We start from the raw sequence: 20446 nt of genomic DNA, 5'->3' as shown, positions 1-20446 counted from the left end.
GGGGGAGGGGTTAGCCTGGTGATGGGTATTAAAGAGGGCACGTTCTGCGTGGAGCACTGGGTGTTATGCACAATGAATCATGGAACACTACATCAAAAACTAATGATGTAATGTATGGTGATTAATATAACAATAAAAAAATTAAAAAAACTAATGATGTAGGGGCGCCTGGGTGGCTCAGATGGTTAAGCCTCTGCCTTCGGCTCAGGTCATGATCCCAGGGTCATGGGATCGAGCCCCACATCGGGCTCCTGGCTCAGCAAGGAGCCTGCTTCTCCCTCTGCCTCTCCCCCTGCTCATGCTTTCTCTCTCTGTATCTCTGTGTCTCAAATGAATAAATAAAATCTTAAAAAAAAAAAAAAACTAATGATGTAATGTATGGTGACTAACATAACAATAAAAATTTTAAAAAAAGATTAAATATGGTCATAAGAGTGGGGTCTTAATCCAATAGGACTGAAGTCCTTATAAGAAAAGGAAGAGATGGGGTTCACGCACCCAGAGGAACCACCATGTGAGGATGCAGCAGGAAGACAGCCATGGAGAGAGGCCAAAGAGAGAGGCCTCAGGAGAAATCAACCCTGACTGCACCTTGACCTTGGACTTCCAGCCTCCAGAACAGTGAGAGGAGGAAATCTCATTTGTAAACCACCTAATCTATGGTATTTCCTTATGGCAGTCACAACAGACTAAGACACCTTAATGCACCTATTCTGGCTTCCTTCTCTTCACTGTCCCTGACTAATGCTTCTTGAATCATCTCCCAAATAAGCTACTTGCACTTGAATCCCTGTCTCAGGGTCTGGGATACTCCAGGCTAATACATATGTTCACGCCTCCTCCACGCGGGACATACCAAGACAGCCAATGGGCCTAGGACCGGGGTAAGACCCTGAAGAACTCTGAACTCTAGTCTTCCATGGCAATGATCCTGAACCGGTGATGCCCCTCTGGGACTGAGCCAGAGATTAACCACTGCCGTGCATGCCAGGGCAAGGGAACGGACCCCAGCGCAACCCTAGCAAGGTGGCAGGGTCATTGTTCAGCTGGCTGTGGGGAAAGCACATCCTTCCCAGGGGAAGGATGGGGTGGGCATGAATGCAGATGGGTTTTTAGAGATTCTGAGTGCAGATTGTGGAATCAGACTGCGCTGGGTGTCAGTCTCAGCTTCACCACTTTCTAGCTGGCTGACCTTGGGTAGGTCACTTCCCCTCTCTGAGCCTCACTTTTTTTATCAGATGATATCAACACTCCTTCAGAGGGTGTTAGGCGGAAATGCGGATAAAGCACTTGGAACGGTGTCAAAAAAGGGGTCCAGTTCATTGCATCTGAAGGTGATTCCAGGGGGCAGGAGAATGTGGTGGCTGTGGGGAAGGGTTGAAAGGCACATTCTTTCTGGGACCTACCAAATGCAGCTCTCCTCTGCTGTAAAATGCCTCCCCCTGAACTCAGGGAGCCCCACCCTCGCCGCGGGTGGGGATGGCTGCTTTGATGAGTCAAAATGGAATTTTCTATCTGGGTGGGACAGGGAGCTGCTTGCTCAGGGAACTTTATGGGGGCGCCCGGGTGGCTCAGTCGTTAGCATCTGCCCTCGGCTCAGGTCTTGATCCCAGGGTCCTGGGATCGAGCCCCACGTTGGGCTCCCTCTTCGGTAGGAAGCCTGCTTCTCCCTCTCCCACTCCCCCTGCTTGTGTTCCGGCTTTCGCTGTTTCTCTCTCTCTGTCAAATAAATAAATAAAATCTTAAAAAAAAGAAAAAGAACTGCAGAGTTTTAAGGTTTAAGGTTTAGTTCTTTTTTTTTTTTTTTTAAGATTTTATTTATTTATTTGTCAGAGAGAGAGAAAGAGCGAAAGCTGGAACACAAGCAGGGGGAGTGGGAGAGGGAGAAGCAGGCTTCCAGTGGAGCAGGGAGCCCGATGTGGGGCTCAATCCCAGGACTCTGGGATCATGACCTGAGCCGAAGGCAGACGCCCAACGACTGAGCCACCCATGGGCCCCAGAACCCTGCAGTTCTGACTAACCATTTCACAGATGGGCAAACAGAGACCCAGGCAAGAAAAGTGACTTACCCAAGGGCTCTATTCCAGTGTGGCCAAGCTGATGGTGTAATCACGGTGTCCCCACGGTCCCCAGCTCCTCCTGCCTTCCAAAGGTCACCTTCTCCTTCATAAGCCAATCAAACACTTCGAGCGCGCACCCTGAAGCGCTTGCAGAAATGCTCCTCCACCCTTTCAGGGACTCGTCCACCTTTTGTGAGCAATGATGGTGTCTTTACCTCTTGCTCCAACCACCTGCACCTGTCACCTTGAGCGCCTCTATATTTCCTCCCCATTCCTGTAGCTTGTGGTCCTCTCCCCCGACACAGATGCAGTCCTAACCCCACCCTGCTTGCTTCCTGTAACAGAAGCCACACAAAAGTCTTGGGGAAGAAAGACACTCAGGAAGTTCAGAGCAAATAGTAACACTTAACAGCGCCTTTACTGTGTTGCCCGTTCTGGCCTAATGTTATAAAAGCAAAAGTTAGGGGGCGCCTGGGTGGCTGAGTCCAACTCTTGGTTTTGACTCAGGTTGTGATCTCGGGGTCCTGGGAGGGAGCCCCACATCAGGCTCCTCACTCAGCGGGGAGTGTCCTTAAGGATTCTCTCCCTCCCTCTACCTCTGCTCCTCCCCCCACTCCCTCTCTCTCATATAAATAGATGGAATTTTTAAGAAAAAAATTAACAATAAAATAAAAGCAATAGTTATAATAGCCAGATGGTGCCACATATTGATATCACTGCCATTTTACAGACAAGGAAAACAGGCTAAAGAAGCACAGCTAGAGGGTATCTGAACCAAGAGGCAGTCCCAACAATCTACATCCAGATCCTGGCTTCATAAAGCCCCCTCCCCACTCTGGTCCCATTACACCTTCCCAGGTTCTCATGGTCCCTCCCCCCTCTGACCAGCAGCCCCAGTACGATCCTCCCTGCCTCCCATGGCTCCTGACTATTCCAGACTCTCCCACCCCCGCGTGGCCATGCCGCAGCCAGTCTGCAGAACAGTACATTCTTTATTTATGAGATGCATCTGGGCTCTCTGCAAATCAGCTGGGAATTCTGCGGTGCCTGCAGACAGGAGGTGGGAGATTCTGGAGGCCAAAAGTCCTCCAGGAGGCAGGCAGGGGCTGGACCCTTAGGCACCAGGCTCTAGCCAGGGAACCCAGGTGGCCTACAGAGCACAGAGTGGGACTGGGGACAAAGTGATCTGTACTTGGGATCCCTTATGCATCCTGGCCTTCCAGAGGCAAGCAGCAGAGAGCCCTGCGGGATGGAGAGGTGAGCATAAGGTAGGCTCTTGTATTAACTGATCTCCTCAAACCCACACAAAACTCTCCAAGACAGGGATACCTGTGTCCACTTTACAGGGGACGAAACTGAGGCTTGAAAAAAGTAAGCAAGCTCTTTCTGAATGTATAACTTTACTTTGTGCCCCTTCCTCCCAAAAAGAGGGAGTTACGGTGGTTTATAAAACTTAGCATAGCCAGAAAACTAAATGTAAAATAAGATAGAAAAATGAGACCCAGAGAAAGGAATATGGAAATCGGGGGTTAAGTTCCTCTTCCAAATGCCTGTCACACGGTTCTATCTAGTTGCTAATAATCCAGTGGACTGTCCGTTGGCTCCGAGCACCTTGGCAGCCTAGGCAAAAAGAGAATGCAATTAGTTTTGTGAGTGTCCAAGGTCTACAAAGAGAAAAGAAGCTAGAGGCATAGAGACATGGCCGTGGCTGATATTGAAAACAGAAAAGGACTATAATGACCCCTAATCTAATATCAGATCCTTAATTTCCCAGAAACTGCCCCCTGTCCCCCTGTCTCTAGTTCCACTGCCCCTGGCCTAGCAATAGTCTTCGGCCAGCGACTGGGAGGGTGTGCTTCTCACACACTACCACCAGGTGGCAGTGCGGCGCAGGTCTCAGGAGGAGAGTCCTCCGGATGGAAGACCTGGTGTGCGCCCCAGCAGCCTGGCCCGCGGGTGGGGCCTGAGACCCCAGCCGGTGGCGGCTGAGCCTTTGGTTGAATCTCAACGAAGAAATCAGTGTCATGCAAGGCAGAACCAGGCTGCACTTCTTCTCCACAGGGGGACAGAAGGACATTGAGCCAGAAGTCCCAGGGTGGAATCCCAGCTCTGCTTGCGATTCTCCGCACCAATTTGAGCACATCAACTTGCCTTTCCTGGCCTCCGTCTTCTCATCTGAGCAAGGGGGTGGATCATGCTAGGGGGAGAGGAGCTTGAGACCGGGATCAAGAAAGACGGTGGTCATTAAAGCCTGCAATAGGGCCAGAGGGTTGAGGGGCCCTGAACTTCTGAGCTACAACAAGGGAGAAAAAAAGGAACCACCTTCCCAGAGAGAAGACCCACCAAGGCTGGGGGCGAGCAGGGGATGTGGTGAGGTCCTCTATGTTTCCTCAGGTGGGTTTGGAGAAGTAAGAGTTCAGGACCTTTCCAAGTGTAAATGACAGAAACCCACCCTAGAATGACTTAAGCCAAAAAGAAAAAGAAAAGGCAGGGGGAGAGTGTAATTTAGTCCCTGTGATAAAAGGCACAGGGGATGTCTGTTTCATAGGACGGTGAGACTCATTCTCGCCCTTTCTGAGCCCTGCTTTCCCCTACACTGCTTTTGTTCTTAGTCTGGCTTTGGTGGCAAGTTCCAAGTCTCCATCCCAGAACTTAACAAGCCCCGCACCAAGGGAGCTTCTCTTTCCAGACGGTTCCCACCAAAGTTCCAGAGCTGGCTCTCATTAGCTCACATTGGGTCATGTGCCCCTCCCTGCCCAGTCACAGTGACTATTACTGGCCAGGCCAGGGTCGTGTTCTGGCCTCCAGGATCCAAGGGGGCCAACCCCATTCAGTGCCGAAAGGAGAAAGAGTGATTCTCTAAACTCAAAGCTCCTCCTAGAAGCTGCCGAAAGTCCCCAGAGGGTGAAAAGGGCAGACTGCCATCTCTGGGAGGAAGCTGTCATGACCCACGGGCCAGCCTCCCCTAGCTCTGTTGTCAGAAGATTCAGGCGCTCACAATAGGGAAAGGAAGGGCCTCCCAAGGAAAGGAAGGCCCCCCCCCACCTCGTGATATTTCCCCTCCATTAATCCTGTAATTAAGGTCCCTGTAAACAGAGGCCCCAGGAAGTAGGGACAGACGGGTACAGCGCCCCAGGGAGCAGGAGCGGGCTCAGGACTCCACCCCAGGCCAGGTGGGGGAGGCCAGGTGGGGGGTCGGCCGGCCCCAGCAGCTGGAGCTCTGCCCTGATAGATGTGTGAGGGCCTGGCTCTGTGCCCAGCAAGCTCAGTAGATGCTTTTCTTTTTCCTTTGCACAAAGGGCTATGGCAGGGGCTGGGTCACTGTCATGGCACCGCTCCGCTCCTTGCTGGGGATGAATAGGTGTGCCGGGAAAAGCACGTCCCTCTCGCACCCCCCCCCTTCCCTTCTTCCCTCCTTCGTGCGCTCCTCCCGCAAACTCACCCAGCATGAGTGAGGTCTTCAGCTTGTCACCTTCTTCCATTCTAGGTCATTTCTTTCCTCTCCAGTCGACAGTTTCCACTGTTGTGTGGTCACAGCGTCTTCACTCCCGGGGGAGTGACTCGGTGAGACCATAGGGAAAGGAGCCTGGGGACAAGAGAAGGAACTAGACAGATGGGGCCGTGGAGTCAGAGAGGGCATGAGTGAAGGATAAAAAGAGCCTCCCCTGCAAGAGCACCCCCCCAAAGGTCACCTTGGCTGATAAACTTGGGATCCAGGAATCAGACCCAGGGGTGTGCAACTCCAAATGCGTTGTCGCCCTCGGTGCCATGCCCGCTCCCGGGAGCAGTAACGTGGATAGTGCTTGCTGTGTGGTCCCGGACCAGTCGCCTCCCCTCTCGGGGCCCAGAGGACATGGGTTTGGGATCCGCAGTTCCGGATCCTGGGGTCGGTCCTGCTCGCTGGGTGCAGTGTTCTGGATGATGGGCGTTCTGTGCCTACCGCCGCTTCTGGCCAAATCGCATCAATAATTCAAGTTCCCTTGCCTTTATAACCTAGGAGAATTGGTCTCCTGGCAAGATAGGAAAAATAATTTCATGCTCTCTTTCCTCCCCTCCTAAGATCACCCCTGACAAATTCTCATTATTGCCTGTCACTCCAGTTGCCATCGCACATCTGGGGTACCATTTTTTGTGGTTACCAGCCTCACTCTTGGCTTTGACTCTGGTTCTTAACAGGACTGCCATCAAATTCTAATGAGCCTCCCCCATTCATTCACTCATTCAGCAAATATTGCCTGCCCTGTCACCCAGGAATCCAAGACTTTTCTGTGATAGATTAGAAGCTCCCCAGTTATTCATACTAAAATGGGAGGGGCTACTTTCTCAACTCTATTAAGAGAGGACAGGAGCCTAGCAACTTACTGTTTACCTAATGCTATTAGTGCCCATTAACTCTTTAATCTTCCCCCAAACCTTACACAGTCCACAGTGAGCTCAGTCCTCTTACAGGCTGGATGACTTCAGGCAAGTTGCTTGACATCTCTGAGCCTAGGACTCTCAAGATTCTGATGAGTTTTAAAGGAATAATAATGATGTCAAGGAGTTACTGTGACATTTAAATTACATGACATGAGAAAGGAACCAACATCACATGTACCATCAATATTATCATCATTATCATGCGGAAGGCATACCCAAGGTAAACGGACTGGAGGTAGAGACTGGGGGTGTCAAAGCAAAAGGACGGAGAGGTAGAACAATGCCAACAGTTTCTACCAACCGTGACTAGAGCTTACGTCGTACATGTTCTGGGGATAGGCATGTATAATACGCCATTTAACTTTTCAAAAGGAAAGAAGTGGGTCTTGTGTGTCCCCAGTTAGCAGGGGAGGAAACTGAGATAACAACCTGGTAAGCCCAGGATGCAAACCCCGGGGCTGTGATGGCCGCTTCCCCAGAGGGTGGTGCCCGCCCAGAGGTCAGACAGAGGTCAGAGTCAGACAGCGCTCACTTCTTCCATAGTCCATTTCCTAAAGCCCTGCTGAACCGCAGGACCCAAACATGGAAACTAATTCATACTAGGTTGTGACTGGCTAACACGGCTAACGTTAGCATGTCCCACCTGTGTTCCTCAGGTCACCTGTTATGCAAGATGGTTCCACCACAAAAAATAATAATAATAATAATAATAAAGAATAATAATAATAGTAATAGTAATAGTAGTGTGGTCAAATTAGTTTGGGAAACTCTGAATACTCCATTCTCCCATCCAGGGAATCGCAATACACAATAAACTATGGCAGGTTTCTAGAAGACCTGCCGAGTCGACACCAACAATGCCCAAACCTTTTGGACATAATTTTTTTTCCAAGGAACAATGTAACAACATCTGCAAAACAGTCTTTGATAAATCTTAAATGAAGAACCATGGAGCTATGGGCGGTAACATTTGTGTCCCCTAACTAGAATTAAAATTCTTCAAAAGAAGAGATTTTTGTCTGTTTCATTCCCTGTTAGAGCCTCAGAACCTATAACAGAGTTTGGTATATTGTAGACATTTGGTACATGTTTGTTGAGTGAATGAATGAATGAATTGGGTTTAGTTGGAGAATATCAGCAAGTCTGTGTTCTAATCCAGACTTCGCCTAACACACTGGTTGTCCTCAGGCAAGTCCTTATCCCTCCTGGGGTTTCCATTTCCCCGCAAACCTAAAGAAAGGATGAGACTCCATTATACGTTCTTACTGGGGGCAACAAGCGCCCCCAGGAGGTGAAAGTTGGTTCTCAGGGAGGAAAAAAATAAACCTTAATTCTTTTTCTGTAAAGCACAGATATACATTATATTAAAATTGTAATATAATTTTAGGGGCGCCTGGGTGGCTCAGTTGTTAAGCGTCTGCCTTCGGCTCAGGTCATGATCCCAGGGTCCTGGGATCGAGCCCCGCCTCGGGCTCCCTGCTCAACAGGAAGCTGCTTCTCCCTCTCCTACCCACCCCTGCTTGTGTTCCTGCTCTTGCTGTGTCTCTCTCTGTCAAATAAATAAATAAAATCTTTTTAAAAAATTGTAATATCATTTTGTATTAAATCGTAATATAAAATTGTATTAAAATTTCATGGGGGGTGACCATCAGGAAAAGAATGTCTAAAAAGACTTCTAGAGCAGGGAGGACAATAATTAAGAAAAGTTTGTGAAACACTAGATTTGATCTAGAAGGTTCCTTCCAAGTCTGACGCCTATGAACCTTTGACTCTAGGTGAGGGGGGGGTTGGTGGAAAACGTCTAAGGGAACAGCAAGAACCAAAAAACCTCAGAATGGGGGGAATAAACCTGGTATTGTGGACTGACATGCTTCCTCCACCCCAAATTCACGTGTTGAAGTCCCAACCCCAGTACCTCAGAAGTAACCAAATTGGGGGAAAAGGTCTTTACAGAGGTGATTAGGTTAGGCCATTGGGGTGGGGCCCTAACCCAGTAGGACTGGGTCCTTCCGGGGGTAAAGGAAGGGCCACCAGGAGTGCGCGGGTGTGCAGAGGACCAGTCACGTGAGGACAGAGAGGAGGCAGCCATCTGCAAGCCAAGGAGAGAGGCCCCACCAGAAACCAACTCTGATGGCACCTTGATCTTGGACTTCAGCTTCCAGGACTGTAAGACATCCCTAGCTGTTGCTTAAGCCCCCCAGTCTGTGGTGGGTTTGTTTTTTGTTTTTTTTTTTTTTTTTTTGGCAAAGAGCAGGCAAATGTCCTTGGCATGTTCAGAGAAGACTCACCAGAGGGACCTGAGGTCAGAGAGGACACGGGAGAAGCAGGTGATGGCCAGCCTTGAAGAAAACTACAAAAGTGTTGCTGTGTTTTGTATTGTTTTTTTTTCCTTGGGAGTGGGATGAGAAAGCGTGGGAGGGTTTTGAGCAAGGGGGTGACAAGATCCGCCTTCCATTTTCAACAGGATCAACCACGCTGGCTGCCCGGGGGAGAGAACAGGTTGCCCGTGGGCAAAGGTGAGAGCTACGCAGATGGTGATAAGCAACTGGATTCTGGTACCTTTTGAAAGTACAGCCCACGGACTTTGCTGATGGATCAGGATTATGGACTGAGAGAGAAAGAGAAATGTTATGCGTTCTTCCTTGGGTTTGGCCTGAACAGCTGGAAAAGTGTAGCTTCTGTGTTGAGGGGTTCGGTTTGAGATGTGCATTAGACATCCACATGGAGGTGTCCTGGAGGCTGCTAGACATTCAGGGATCAAGTTCAGAGAAGACGCGGGGGTAGAGATAAGCACCAAGGAGAGTCCGCCTCTCCCCCGCTCCTCTCCTGTCTTCTGCCCCTACCCTCCCAGCCCGACAGCCCGCATGCTTCCCCCGGTATCACAGGATATTGCGACCCACTGGAGACTCATCCTACTTCCCCATAGAAAGGACTTCAAGTGTCTTGTGTACCGCTTTCCAGGGCCTGGCGCACAGAGGGTCCCAGGCAAATGATCGTCTGAATGGTTGGAACAATAACCAATGAGGGGTTAATTCCTCAAGAGCAAATGTTCCCAAACACATCCCTCCCCTTCCTGAGCCAGATAATGTTATCTTTTCCAGCAGCCTGCTCAGACCCCACCCTGTTCAGTCTCCGTCCCACTTACAGAAGGCAGAGGAAGACAGTCTGGAAAAAGAGCCAGAAGGCTTATGAAGTTAAGGCAGTCAACATGATAAAGAACCAGGGGGTGGGGAGAGAGCCCGAGCTAGGGCCCGGTCTCCCCGCTCAGGCTGCAAGGGGAATGGGAGTTTATTTCTTTGTTTTAAAGACCTCCTGTAGAGGGTAGAAGATGTTAATTGAGAGACTCCAAGGTAGCGTGTGAGAGCGAATGGTGGGTAAAGGACAAAAGGAATACTAGAAATTTTGCGAGGGGAGAGAACTGGCTCCCTTTGCACGTGGCTTTAAAACACACCAACTAGGGCGCCTGGGTGGCTCAGTCGGTTAAGCGACTGCCTTCGGCTCAGGTCATGATCCCGGGGTCCTGGGATCGAGCTCCGCACCGGGCTCCCTGCTCAGCGGGAAGCCTGCTTCTCCCTCTCCCTCTGCCTGCTGCTCGCCCTGCTTGTGCTCTCTCCCTGTCAAATAAGCAAATAAAGTCTTTTTTTAAAAAAGAATTTAATTAAAAAGTAAAATAACAAACACAAACTAGGGGCAATTTTGCAGGAAGATAGCAATCCTCAATATAAGTGCACCTAGGAGCCCCTGGCTGGCTCAGTCCGTAGAGCGTGCGACTCTTGATCTCAGGGTCATGAGTTCAAGCCCAAGTTGGGTGTAGAGATTACTTTAAAAATATGTATGTTTTGGAGTGCCTGGTGGCTCAGTCGGTTAAGTGTCTGCCTTCAGCTCAGGCCAAGATCTCAGGGTCCTGGGATTGAGCCCCACATCATCGGGCTCCCTGCTCAGCGGGGAGCCTGCTTGTCCCTCTCTCTCTGCCCCTCCCCCTGCTCATGCTCTCTCTCTCTCTCTCTCTCTCTCTCTCACGTGCTCTCTCTCTCTCTCAAATAAATAAATAATATAATCTTTAAAAAATAAATGTATATATATGTATATATATGTAAGTGCACCTAATAACAAAGTATTAACATTCTGGAATTAAAAAAAATCAGGAAGCAAAAATGCATAAAATTAAAGGAAGAAACAGATAAACCCCGGTTATAATAGGAGATATTAACAACCCTCTTTCAGTGATTGATAAAAATCTGAGTTTAAAACAATCAGCAAAAATGTAGAAAAATCTAACCCACACTTGCCAAAAACACTAACCAACCTCAACTTGACCTAATTGACATTGACAAAACACTACACCCGACAACTGCAAAATTTAATCAGTTTTCAACTTAGCATCCAAGTCTATCAAGAATAGATGGGGTGCCTGGGTGGCTCAGTCGTTAAGCATCTGCCTTCGGCTCAGGTCATGATCCCAGGGTCCTGGGATCGAGCCCCGCTTTGGGCTCCCTGCTCCGCGGGAAGCCTGCTTCTCCCTCTCCCACTCCCCCTGCTTGTGTTCCCTCTCTCGCTGTGTCTCTCTCTCTCTCTGTCAAATAAATAAATAAAAAATCTGCTTGGCCCTAAAATAAGTCTGGGCTCATTTTAGAGTGTTGAAATCTTATATCGTTCCAATTTTAGTATATGTGCTGCCAAAGCAAGTAGGAGTGTTGAAATCTTTAGAGTGCCTTCTCTGACCACAATGGACTTGAGAACAAATCGGTAACAATACAATATCTAGAAAATCCCAAAAGATAAGATACCATGAAAGAACCCATGGGCCAAAGAACTCACAAGGGAAACCAGGAAATATCAGACTGAATGATTCAAATTTGGGGGAAGCAGCTAAAGTTGTGTTCATAGGGAAATTGATAGCTCTAAAGGACTCTACTGGGGGAGAAAAGCAGCACCTGCAATCAATGATCCAAGAGTCTACCCTTACAAGCTAGAAAAATTAAGAACAAAGTAAACCCAAAGTAAAGAGAAGCAAAGAAACGGTGAAGAGTAAGACTCAGCGAAGCAGGACACAGACAAATGGTCAAGCAAATCAACAAAGCAGAAAAATCGGTTCCTTGGAAGGATCAATGAAATTGAAAAGCACAAGCTAGCACTAGACCTTCTTTTTTATTACTTTTTGCTTTTCGTGCTGACCGTGCATGAACTGGCTCACATGGCTGCTGGGTTCACAGGGGCCACAGGGGGAGGCAGAGGAGGGGGCACGGAAGAACCTCCACAGCACCTCCATCCAGACAGGCACGCGTTTGTTCCTCGGCCCCGCGCCGGTCCCCCTGCTCACTGCTGGATCCTGCGGACGCTCTGCACCTGGAAGGTCTGGGCGTGAGAGCCCCACTCTCGGAAATGCTTGTAGTCGCCTGAGTGGTGATCACACTCCAGCACATACTGAAAGCCTCGGTAGCCGGGAAACTGTGAGCAAACCCAGCTGGGGAAGGGAAGAGGCAGACCGTTACCCTAGAGAGGCACCATCAAGGTGAGCACATGGGGACCAAGGGACCCGTGCTGCATACACATTCCAGCCATCCTGGCCTTCCTTCGATGCCTGGAATGTGCCCTGCTCCCCCCCACCACTGGGCCTGTGATCATGCTGTTCCCTCTGCCAAGAACACCATTCCAGCCATTCTTTGCCCAGCCACTGGCCAAGCTGTATTTATCCTTCGGGTCTCAGCTTGTTCTGAGGACTGGTTCTCCAAGTCAGGCCACACTCTTACTGGTCCTCTGTAGCTCTCATATAATTAGACAATTATCAGATTATTTGTAAAACGTCAGCCTCCTGTGACAGCAGGTGAGCTCCTGGGTGTAGCGGTGCGTGTGTGTCTGGTTCATTGGGATCTCTGGTGCTGAGTGCAATGCCCGGCACATCCTCCTCCCTTAGCCAGAAGCCCTTCCAAGGGAAAGGTTATTGTTCTTTCCATTCATTGCCCCTTAGGCAATGTTCAGGATTGGACAAGAATTGGTGTCTCATTTTCTGAGCTTCCATTTCCCCTCTATAAGGAGGAAGCAGGCTCAAGAATCACAAGAGGTCCATCCTACTCTGGAACAACAATATTCTCTGATGGTTAAAAAAAACAAAAAATGAACAACAAAAAAAACCACCTCCCACCTTCGCCCTTGCCGGGAGCCAAACGGCACCTAGAAGGTGTGATTGTAATGTCCTCCCTAAGTGAAGACCTCACATCTCGCATTCACCTGCCAGCCCCTGGGGGAAAGGGTGGGAAGGGTCAGTCAGTTCTGGGCTTGAAGCCGGATTCAGTCACCTAGCTCCCGGTGGACTTGGAGCAGGTTGCTTGCGCCACACCTATTTCTTCATGGTTGGGCATCGGTTCTCTGTCCTCTTCCAGGGGAGAGACCCGGCCACTCCGCCACTTCTCAGGCAATGTGGGAAAATGCTCACTCTGGCAACGAGCATGTAACCAGTCCTAGCCAATCAGACCACCCCCTTCCTGCACATGACAATTGGGTCAGAGTTGAGCACATGACTCAGGTTGGGCCAATGAGAGCCTTTCCTAGAACCTTTGGTGGAATTGAGAAGAGGCCCTCTCTTTCCCTGGGGCTGGCTGGAGTAAGGATGAAGCCAGCCCCATTGCCTTTGCTTGGCAAGAGCTTGCCGGAGAATATAGCCACGTGAGGCAGACAGAGCAAGAGCGGGAGAAAGACCCCTGCCGTAGCACCTGGATCCAGCTGTGCCTGAAGCTAGTGACAAGGGTCAGTAAATACCCTTTGGGCATAGCATCAGTTTGATATGGGAGTCTGCCACTCGTGGTCCCACAAATGCCTGATCCCTCCCTGTGCCTCAGTGTCCTCCTCTGGAATGTGGGCATCAGAGCCCCAAAGTCCCCAGCACAGAGTTTTCACAGGAGGTTTCCCTACCCTGCCCAACAAACAGCCTCTCTTTCCCTGCCAGGCAGAGCCTTGGATTCACTTACGCCCCCGAGTGGACGTGGAAGGAGCCCACTTCATTGCCATCCCAGCCCATGGCCTGGAGGGAGGAGTAGTCATCACTCAGCTCGCCTTTCCTGCCCAGAAAGTTCTCTTGCTCGAAAATGGTCAGCCTCGAGTCACGGTGATTCTGTGGGCAGAGGAAACAGTCAGACCACCAGGCACCCAGATGAGAACCCAGGAGCCTCTGCTGACACCCCTGCCCTTGTCCCCCCAAATCAGCCTTCCTTACAAACACTTTGGGAGGGTAATAAGGCAACAAAACCTTACAAAAGGTATATACCATTTGTCCTTCCGGAAATGTACGCAGAGAAAACAACTATGAAACCAATAAGCTGCAGGGATGTTTATCCCAGCCTTGGAGATAACAATTAAAAAAGATAAGGAAGGGCGCGCCTGGGTGGCCCAGTCGTTGAGCGTCTGCCTTCGGCTCAGGTCATGATCCCGGGGTCCTGGGATGAGCCCCACATCGGGCTCCCTGCTCAGTAGGAAGCCTGCTTCTCCCTCTCCCATTTCCCCTGCTTGTGTTCCCTTTCTCGCTGTGTCTCTCTCTGTCAAATAAATAAATAAAATATTTAAAAATAAATAAAAAGATAAGGAAGGGAGGTTAGGAAGGCACTCAACCTGAATGTCCCCAACTGGGGGATCAAGTGGTTAACTGAGGTAAGAAGAGGATTATTGTGATCTGGTTTCAAATCCTGACTCTCCATGTACCAGCAGGGACATGTCACATAGCATTTCTCAGCTGTTTCCGTACCCACAAAATGAAACTAACCGCCTCCACTTGTCAGGATGGTTTGGAGGACAAAACGAAATCAGAAGGTGTAAACTGCATGAAATCAGGGATAGCATCTATCACGGTCCACCGTGGGTCCCTGTATCGGCGCAATGCCTGGGCCATTGTGGAATACAGGAGCAAATGAACTTACTCACAACTTGAAATACTGGTGAGCTATGAACAATGATGCTGTCAATGAGATTTAATCACCCGGGAGGATGATTGTGATCTATTGCCCAGTGAGACAAGCTGGTTTCCAAGCCTGGGGTTCCATTTCAATTCCATTTTTATAACAAAGTTGCAAGTGTGCCTAGATACATAGGTACAGGTGATACAGGTGGATAGATTTAGACAGAGATGTCGATATCAGTTGGTGTAGGCAGAATCTGTGAATAACAAACAAGACCAAAGGAAGTCTCCAGCACTGATAAGACTGGGCTTCTGTCTCAGACGTGTGGGTACGAGTGACTTTTCTTACTCTGCCACATCAGGTTTCTTTCCGAACTTTGAGTGATAAATCTATGTGCCTTGTATGATTTTTAAATTAATGAAAGTTGCTTTTGAAGAAAAAAAAATACATCTTTTTGAGCCTCAGCTCTTTCATCTGTAAGATGAAGATAATAATGCCCACCTCCACCCATACTCCATAAACAGTAACTAGTGTAGAAAATCAGGAACACTGATAATGAATCAGGAAGAAGAAATAGAACCTTCCTCCCCATCTTGTCCTGCCACCTCTGGCACTCAGCTTCTCCAGTATCACCTGAGTCATGAACAGAGGGAAATAAAACACGCGGGAGCTCACATCATAACCAAAGTCATGAGGGTCACAATGTGTACGGTGATCTGGTCCAGATGCTACCTATTCTTCCCTGACATGGCCCCATTTCAAGATGAAGAGATCAAGGCTCAGAGAGGGGAGGGAGGGATGCCACATCACAGAGCTTGAAGAAGTGACATGAGAATTTGAACTCTGGGATAGTCAGTTCCTAAACCCCGCTGGGACGAGGTGGTGGCAGGACTCACAGCACAGGCCACCGGTCGGAAGGAGGTGAGCCTATCGGCGGGGTAGGCAGTGTTGCCACTCCAGGCATCCCAGCACGGGTACTCGCCCCGCTCCAGCACGTACTGCTGCCCTTGGAAGCCAGCATGCTCAAAGCCTACCCACCTGTGGATAGAGGGTAGAGAGTGCAAGAGGTAAGAGACCCCTCATCCTGAGTTCGAGATCAATGGTTATCATATGGGAGTTACCCTTTGGGAGGCAGTTAGCCAATGTCTAGAGACATTTTTAGTTGTCACACTGGGAGGAGGGAGGAGCCTGTACCCCTGTACCCCTACCCTGGAGGGTACAGCTTTAAGCCACAGCTGAAGCATGGATTGGGTCCTCAACAGCAGGGTGTCCACCACTCCTGCTGTCATCTGGCCCCTTTTCGTGTCATCCTATGGGACAAAGGACACACACAGGAGGCTGCCACCATGATGAGCTTGCATTTGCTGTCTACTTAAGTAACAGACTGTCTTATGTAAGTAATAAACCTGAGCTTATTTTCTCCTTCCAGGCAAAATCTGTCAGTTTGCTGGACATACCCATGGACAGGTCGCTGCTCCCGTCTGATCCCCAATTCCCCACCTGTACAAAGCAGAAGCTAAAAGAGTTTGTTCCCCCAGGTGTGAGGTGCATAAATACCACCCAAATGACCTTAGTGGCACTCACAGGCATAATATAAAGTGACTCCAAATCACATAGGGAGAACATGGTTCTCCTTTCAACCTACTTCCCAAACTTCTAGAAACTTCTATCCAGTATGGTAATCACTGGCCACATGTAGCTAATTAAATTTAAACATATAAAATTTAATTTAATTTAATTAAAAATTCACTTCTTTAGATGCACCAGCTACATTTCAAGTCCTCAATGGTCATATGTGGCCAGTGTTTCAAATAATGCATACATGGAACATTTTCACCATTGCAGAAAGTGCTACAGAAAAAGGTGCTGATATAGATAGAAGCCTCAGTGTGATATTAGTGTCATTAATGCTTCCACATTTCATTAATCTCTCTCTTTTGCTTTTAACACAACATATCTTGTGCTCAGAGCCTCCGGAAACAATGTTCGACTAAAGATTAATAGCATTATTTTTTACTATATATATTTTTATAGTTACCTTCTATTTTTGGCAAGTGATTTTTTTTCTTTCAATTTATGCTTAAGAGGGACATTTCACACCCAATACTTGATTCTAAAAGTCTGTCCCTACAAGGCTGCCTCATCCAACGGGCAGGAACTGTGTGAATGATGATTTGTACATTTGGGCAGTGCACAACCTGCTTAACCTTACCCTACTGTCTTGCACACTCCCCAGCACTTTGGACCCAAGGAAGGCACGCTGGTACAGTTAGAGCCTGGGAAGGTAGGGCCTAGAACACCCCTTTTTAGATCCTTTCCTGTCCCCCCCCAACCAAGATGACCTTAGGGGCACTCACAGGCATAATATAAAGTGACTCCAAATCACATAGAGAGAACATGGTTCTCCTTTCAATCTACTTCCCAAACTTCTAGAAACTTCTTTCCAGGATGGTAGCCACTGGCCACACGTAGCTAATTAAATTTAAACATATAAAATTTAATTTAATTTAATTAAAAATTCAGTTCTTTAGATGCACCAGGTCCCCCTCCCCCCCCCCCCCCCCCCCCCAGACTCACGCTCCACTCAGCACTTTCAAAGATCGCACAGTCTCAAAGCCAAGCTCCAGCACACTGGGGCACTCCGTGGTGAACTCATGCCTCCGGCCCTGGAAGCCCTCCTCATCCCACACCACAATCTGTCAAAGAGAAAAGGTGGAGACCAGCATCAGAGTCCTGTGGAGGATGAGGGATTAGGACCTCACCCCAGGATTAAGGGTGGAGCAGGGCAGGTAAAGTAAGGACTACAAACTCAGATGCCTCCAGGGGCCAGATAGTTGATGGGGAAGGGCCACAAACTGGAAGGCACAGATCCCATAAATGGGTGATCTCTGCTCAGCGCTACCTATTTTTGCCCCCTGGGAATGCTGGCCAGATTTTCCAATTTCTCAAGACAATTGCTATATCTGGACTTTTCTGTGGACCCTCCAGGTTTTTAAAGGCTGTTGACAAATTAAAAAAAAAAAATTTTTTTTAACACAGAGGGGGCCAAAGAAACCATTTCCAAAGATTGTGTACAATCACCAGTTTGTCACCAGTTACATCTGGGGACCAGAAGACCCCAGTTCAAATCGAGACCCTGTGTGCAACCTTGGGCAAGTCCCTTCCCCTCTTTGAGCCTCGACTGCATCCTCTGCAGAATGGGGCCTCATAACATGCCCCCCAGAATGAGGTTGGGATTCAGTGGAGGATTGAGGGGGTCCCCTGGACCTGGGTTTGACCTCTGAACCCTCCTCACTCCTCAGACACCACCCCCCCTGCCCCATGCCTCTTCCTACCTTCCAGTGTCCTGCGGACTTGGTGCACTGCAGGGCCATGTTGCCAGCTTCCTACACAAGAGAAGAACATGATAACCTGTCGCCCTGACCGTCTGCTGTCCTTCTGGATGATAAAGTCTAGTTTGGGCAAGGTCAGGATCCAGATGGGATCCAGGTATGACTGGGCTAGTCCTCTCCTTCCCAATGTGTGACTTTCCATCTGTGACAAATGTCATCTCCCTTACTTGCATCCTATACACCATCTCAAAACTTACTCATTCTGAGTCCCCTTGCCTCTGAGCCCCACTCTGTATTAATTTATCTGCTCACTATGGGAAAATTTCTGTGGCTCCCAGTGGGACGGATCACGCTAGCCAGTGCCGGGGTGCTAAGTTTAAAGAGAGCCTCCCTAAGACGGCACCTGACACAAAGAAGTGACTCTAATGGTGGCAATCGAGGCTAACGGGACTCTAGGACAATTTTGTTTTTAAATGAGGGTGACGGGTATTGGTCTTGACATTGGGGGCCTGACCTTGGGTAGGGTGAGGATGACATTCAGGGTGTCACAGTGACATCCCCAGGACTGGAGACCTGGTCTCCCCGCCTCCCAAGATGCTCTCTCAGAGCGTGGATTCCACCCCTTCTCCCAGCCTGGGACTTACCAAGACGGACCCAGAGAATATGCCAGAACGTGCTGGGACCAGCCGAGGTCAGGCTCTTATAGGCAGAGAGGAGAGAGGGCCCCTGGGAGACAAAGCTCCGACTCAGCATGCGAGCAGCCAAAACAAAAGCCAGTCCTGGCTGAAGTCCCAGTGGAGAGGTGTCAGCAGCACTGGTTACAGCTGGAAGGGAAAGGGTCAGGTGGCCCCCCTCAGGGATAAACCATGAAGAGGAGAAGGGGAAGTTCTACCTTAATCAGCTCCATGGGACTCCTGACTGGAGCAAGAGAATGAGCACTGGCCAAGGAATCCAAAAACTTCACCCTTCCTAGCTGCGTGACCTGGGGCAGGTCTTTTCTCCTCAATTTCTGCCTATAAAACAGGACAAGAGTAAACCACATCACGGGGTTGTTGTGAGGTTATGTAACATGCCTGGCACAGAGAATACATTCGACAAATGCCTATACGTTCCCTCCTCCCACACCCCTTCCTCTTCCAGCAGGGGCAATCAGGGTGGGCTTCATGTTGGAGGTGGCATTTTTTTTAAAGATTTTGTTTACTTATTTGAGAGAGAGAGAGAGAGGGTGTGCAAATGAGCATGAGTGGGGGGAGGAGCAGATGGAGAGGGACAAGCAGACTCTGCACTGAGCACAGAGCCAGTCACGGGGCTTCACCCCACGACCCTGAGATCATGACCCCAGCCAAAATCAAGAGTCGGATGCCTAACTGACTGAACCACCAGGTGCCCCTGGAAGTGGCATTTAACCTAGACTCCAAAGGGTGAGGAGGATTTGTACAAAGTGAGAAGCAAGGAATGCTTCTTCTAAGCATAAGTGTGGAGGTGGGAACTTGGGGTATACGTATGAGAAAGAGCAGGTAGCCCAGTTGGGCTGGAGTTCAGGGACCCTGCAAGAGGGAGCCAGGCAAGAAAGGCAGGCTGAGCCAGAGTCTCCAGGACCCACAGAGTTCAAAAAGGAGTCCAGATGGCTCTGTAGGCAGAATAAAGGAGCTGGTGGGTGTGAACGTGCTGTGCAAATAGTAGCACACCTGTTAGGTATCCAGGGTTTGTAAAACTCACTTTGAATACCCTCTCCCTCCACTCCTACCCTCTGGGTTGACCCAAGAGGGGCCTCTCACAGCGTAGGAAAGAGCGTGGCTGGGAACAACACCAGTCTTGTGGGTGGAATCCAGCCCTGCCTCCTAACATCTGAGTGACCTGGAGGATGTCCGATCTCAGGTCTTGGCCTGTAAAATGGCAACATTAGCTCCCTCCTGGGCTGGTTACATGCAGCCTTATCAAATGCATGACTTTGATGAAAGGCTACCATGAAAGATAAAAGGCTAGGGACCAGGCAGCCTGGGTCTGCATCCCACCTCGAGCGTGTGACTTAATCTCTCTGAGCTTCAGTTTCCTTGTGTACAAAATGGCTATAAAAATAAATAAATAAATTGGGCTTAGCCCAAGAGATCGGGGTATTATGAGGGTAAATGTGAATTACACACAAAAAGCACTTTCTGTTCGGAACGGCTCCTGAAACACAGAAAGCATTATGTGCCTCCTCATTGTCATCACTGTTGCTAATAATAAAAATGATTACTGTTAAGATATCTGTGCCTCCATGTTGATTGCAGTGTTATTCATAATAGCTAAGATATGGGGAGAACCTAAGTGTCCACCAATGCATGAAGGGATAAAGAAGATGTATGTATATGTGTATATATAAATATATATATGTATGTATATTACTTAGCCATGAGAAGGAAGAAAATTCTTCCATTTGCAGTAACGTGGATGGACTTCATTATGCTCATTGAACTATGTCAGACAGAGAAAGACAAATACTGTATCATATCGCTTATATACGAGATCTACGAAAGACAGACTCAGAAACAGAGAGTAAAATGATGTTTCAGGGGTTGGGGCGTGGGGAAAATGGGAACAAACTCCCAGTTATAAAATTAGGAAGTTTGGGGATGTAGTGTACAGCATGGTGATCATCCCGAATACTACTGCATCACGTACTTGAATGCTGTTAAGAGAGGAGGTCTTCAGTGCTCTCAACCACAAAAACGAAACAGCAATTGTGTGATCTGAAGGGAGGTGGTAG

At 48.9% G+C, this 20446-nt stretch overlaps 1 protein-coding gene across 2 annotated transcripts; it reads right to left on the bottom strand.

The window, feature by feature from the left end:
* Positions 1-11608: 11608 nt before the first annotated feature.
* Positions 11609-18689, bottom strand: CRYBA4 (crystallin beta A4). 2 transcript variants are annotated; one of them, XM_027576035.1, is made up of 6 exons: positions 18342-18356; positions 17701-17751; positions 16943-17061; positions 15262-15403; positions 13445-13587; positions 11609-11943 (listed from the first exon to the last, which is right to left on the bottom strand). In XM_027576035.1, the coding sequence occupies exons 2-6, from the start codon at positions 17737-17739 to the stop codon at positions 11796-11798; spliced, it is 591 nt and encodes a 196-aa protein (XP_027431836.1). In that variant the 5' UTR covers positions 17740-17751; positions 18342-18356; the 3' UTR covers positions 11609-11795. The 2 variants fall into 2 exon arrangements, with proteins under 2 accessions (XP_027431836.1, XP_027431834.1); XM_027576033.1 differs by lacking the exon at positions 18342-18356 and adding an exon at positions 18590-18689 and having other exon boundaries at positions 11671-11943.
* Positions 18690-20446: the final 1757 nt, after the last annotated feature.

Source organism: Zalophus californianus, chromosome 14 (genome assembly GCF_009762305.2).
Source record: "Zalophus californianus isolate mZalCal1 chromosome 14, mZalCal1.pri.v2, whole genome shotgun sequence".
Lineage (NCBI taxonomy): Eukaryota > Metazoa > Chordata > Mammalia > Carnivora > Otariidae > Zalophus > Zalophus californianus.
Note: the sequence above shows the minus strand (reverse complement) of the source record. Positions and strands in the feature narration are given on the sequence as shown.

Bases quoted from the DNA above. Each gene is read 5' to 3' on its own strand.
- CRYBA4 (XM_027576033.1), bottom strand. The intron at 17,062-17,700 runs GTAGGAAGAGGC...TCTCTTTGACAG, and splicing joins AGTCCGCAGGACACTGGAAG to ATTGTGGTGTGGGATGAGGA. The intron at 13,588-15,261 runs GTGAGTCCTGCC...CTCTGCCCACAG, and splicing joins TCCGACCGGTGGCCTGTGCT to AATCACCGTGACTCGAGGCT.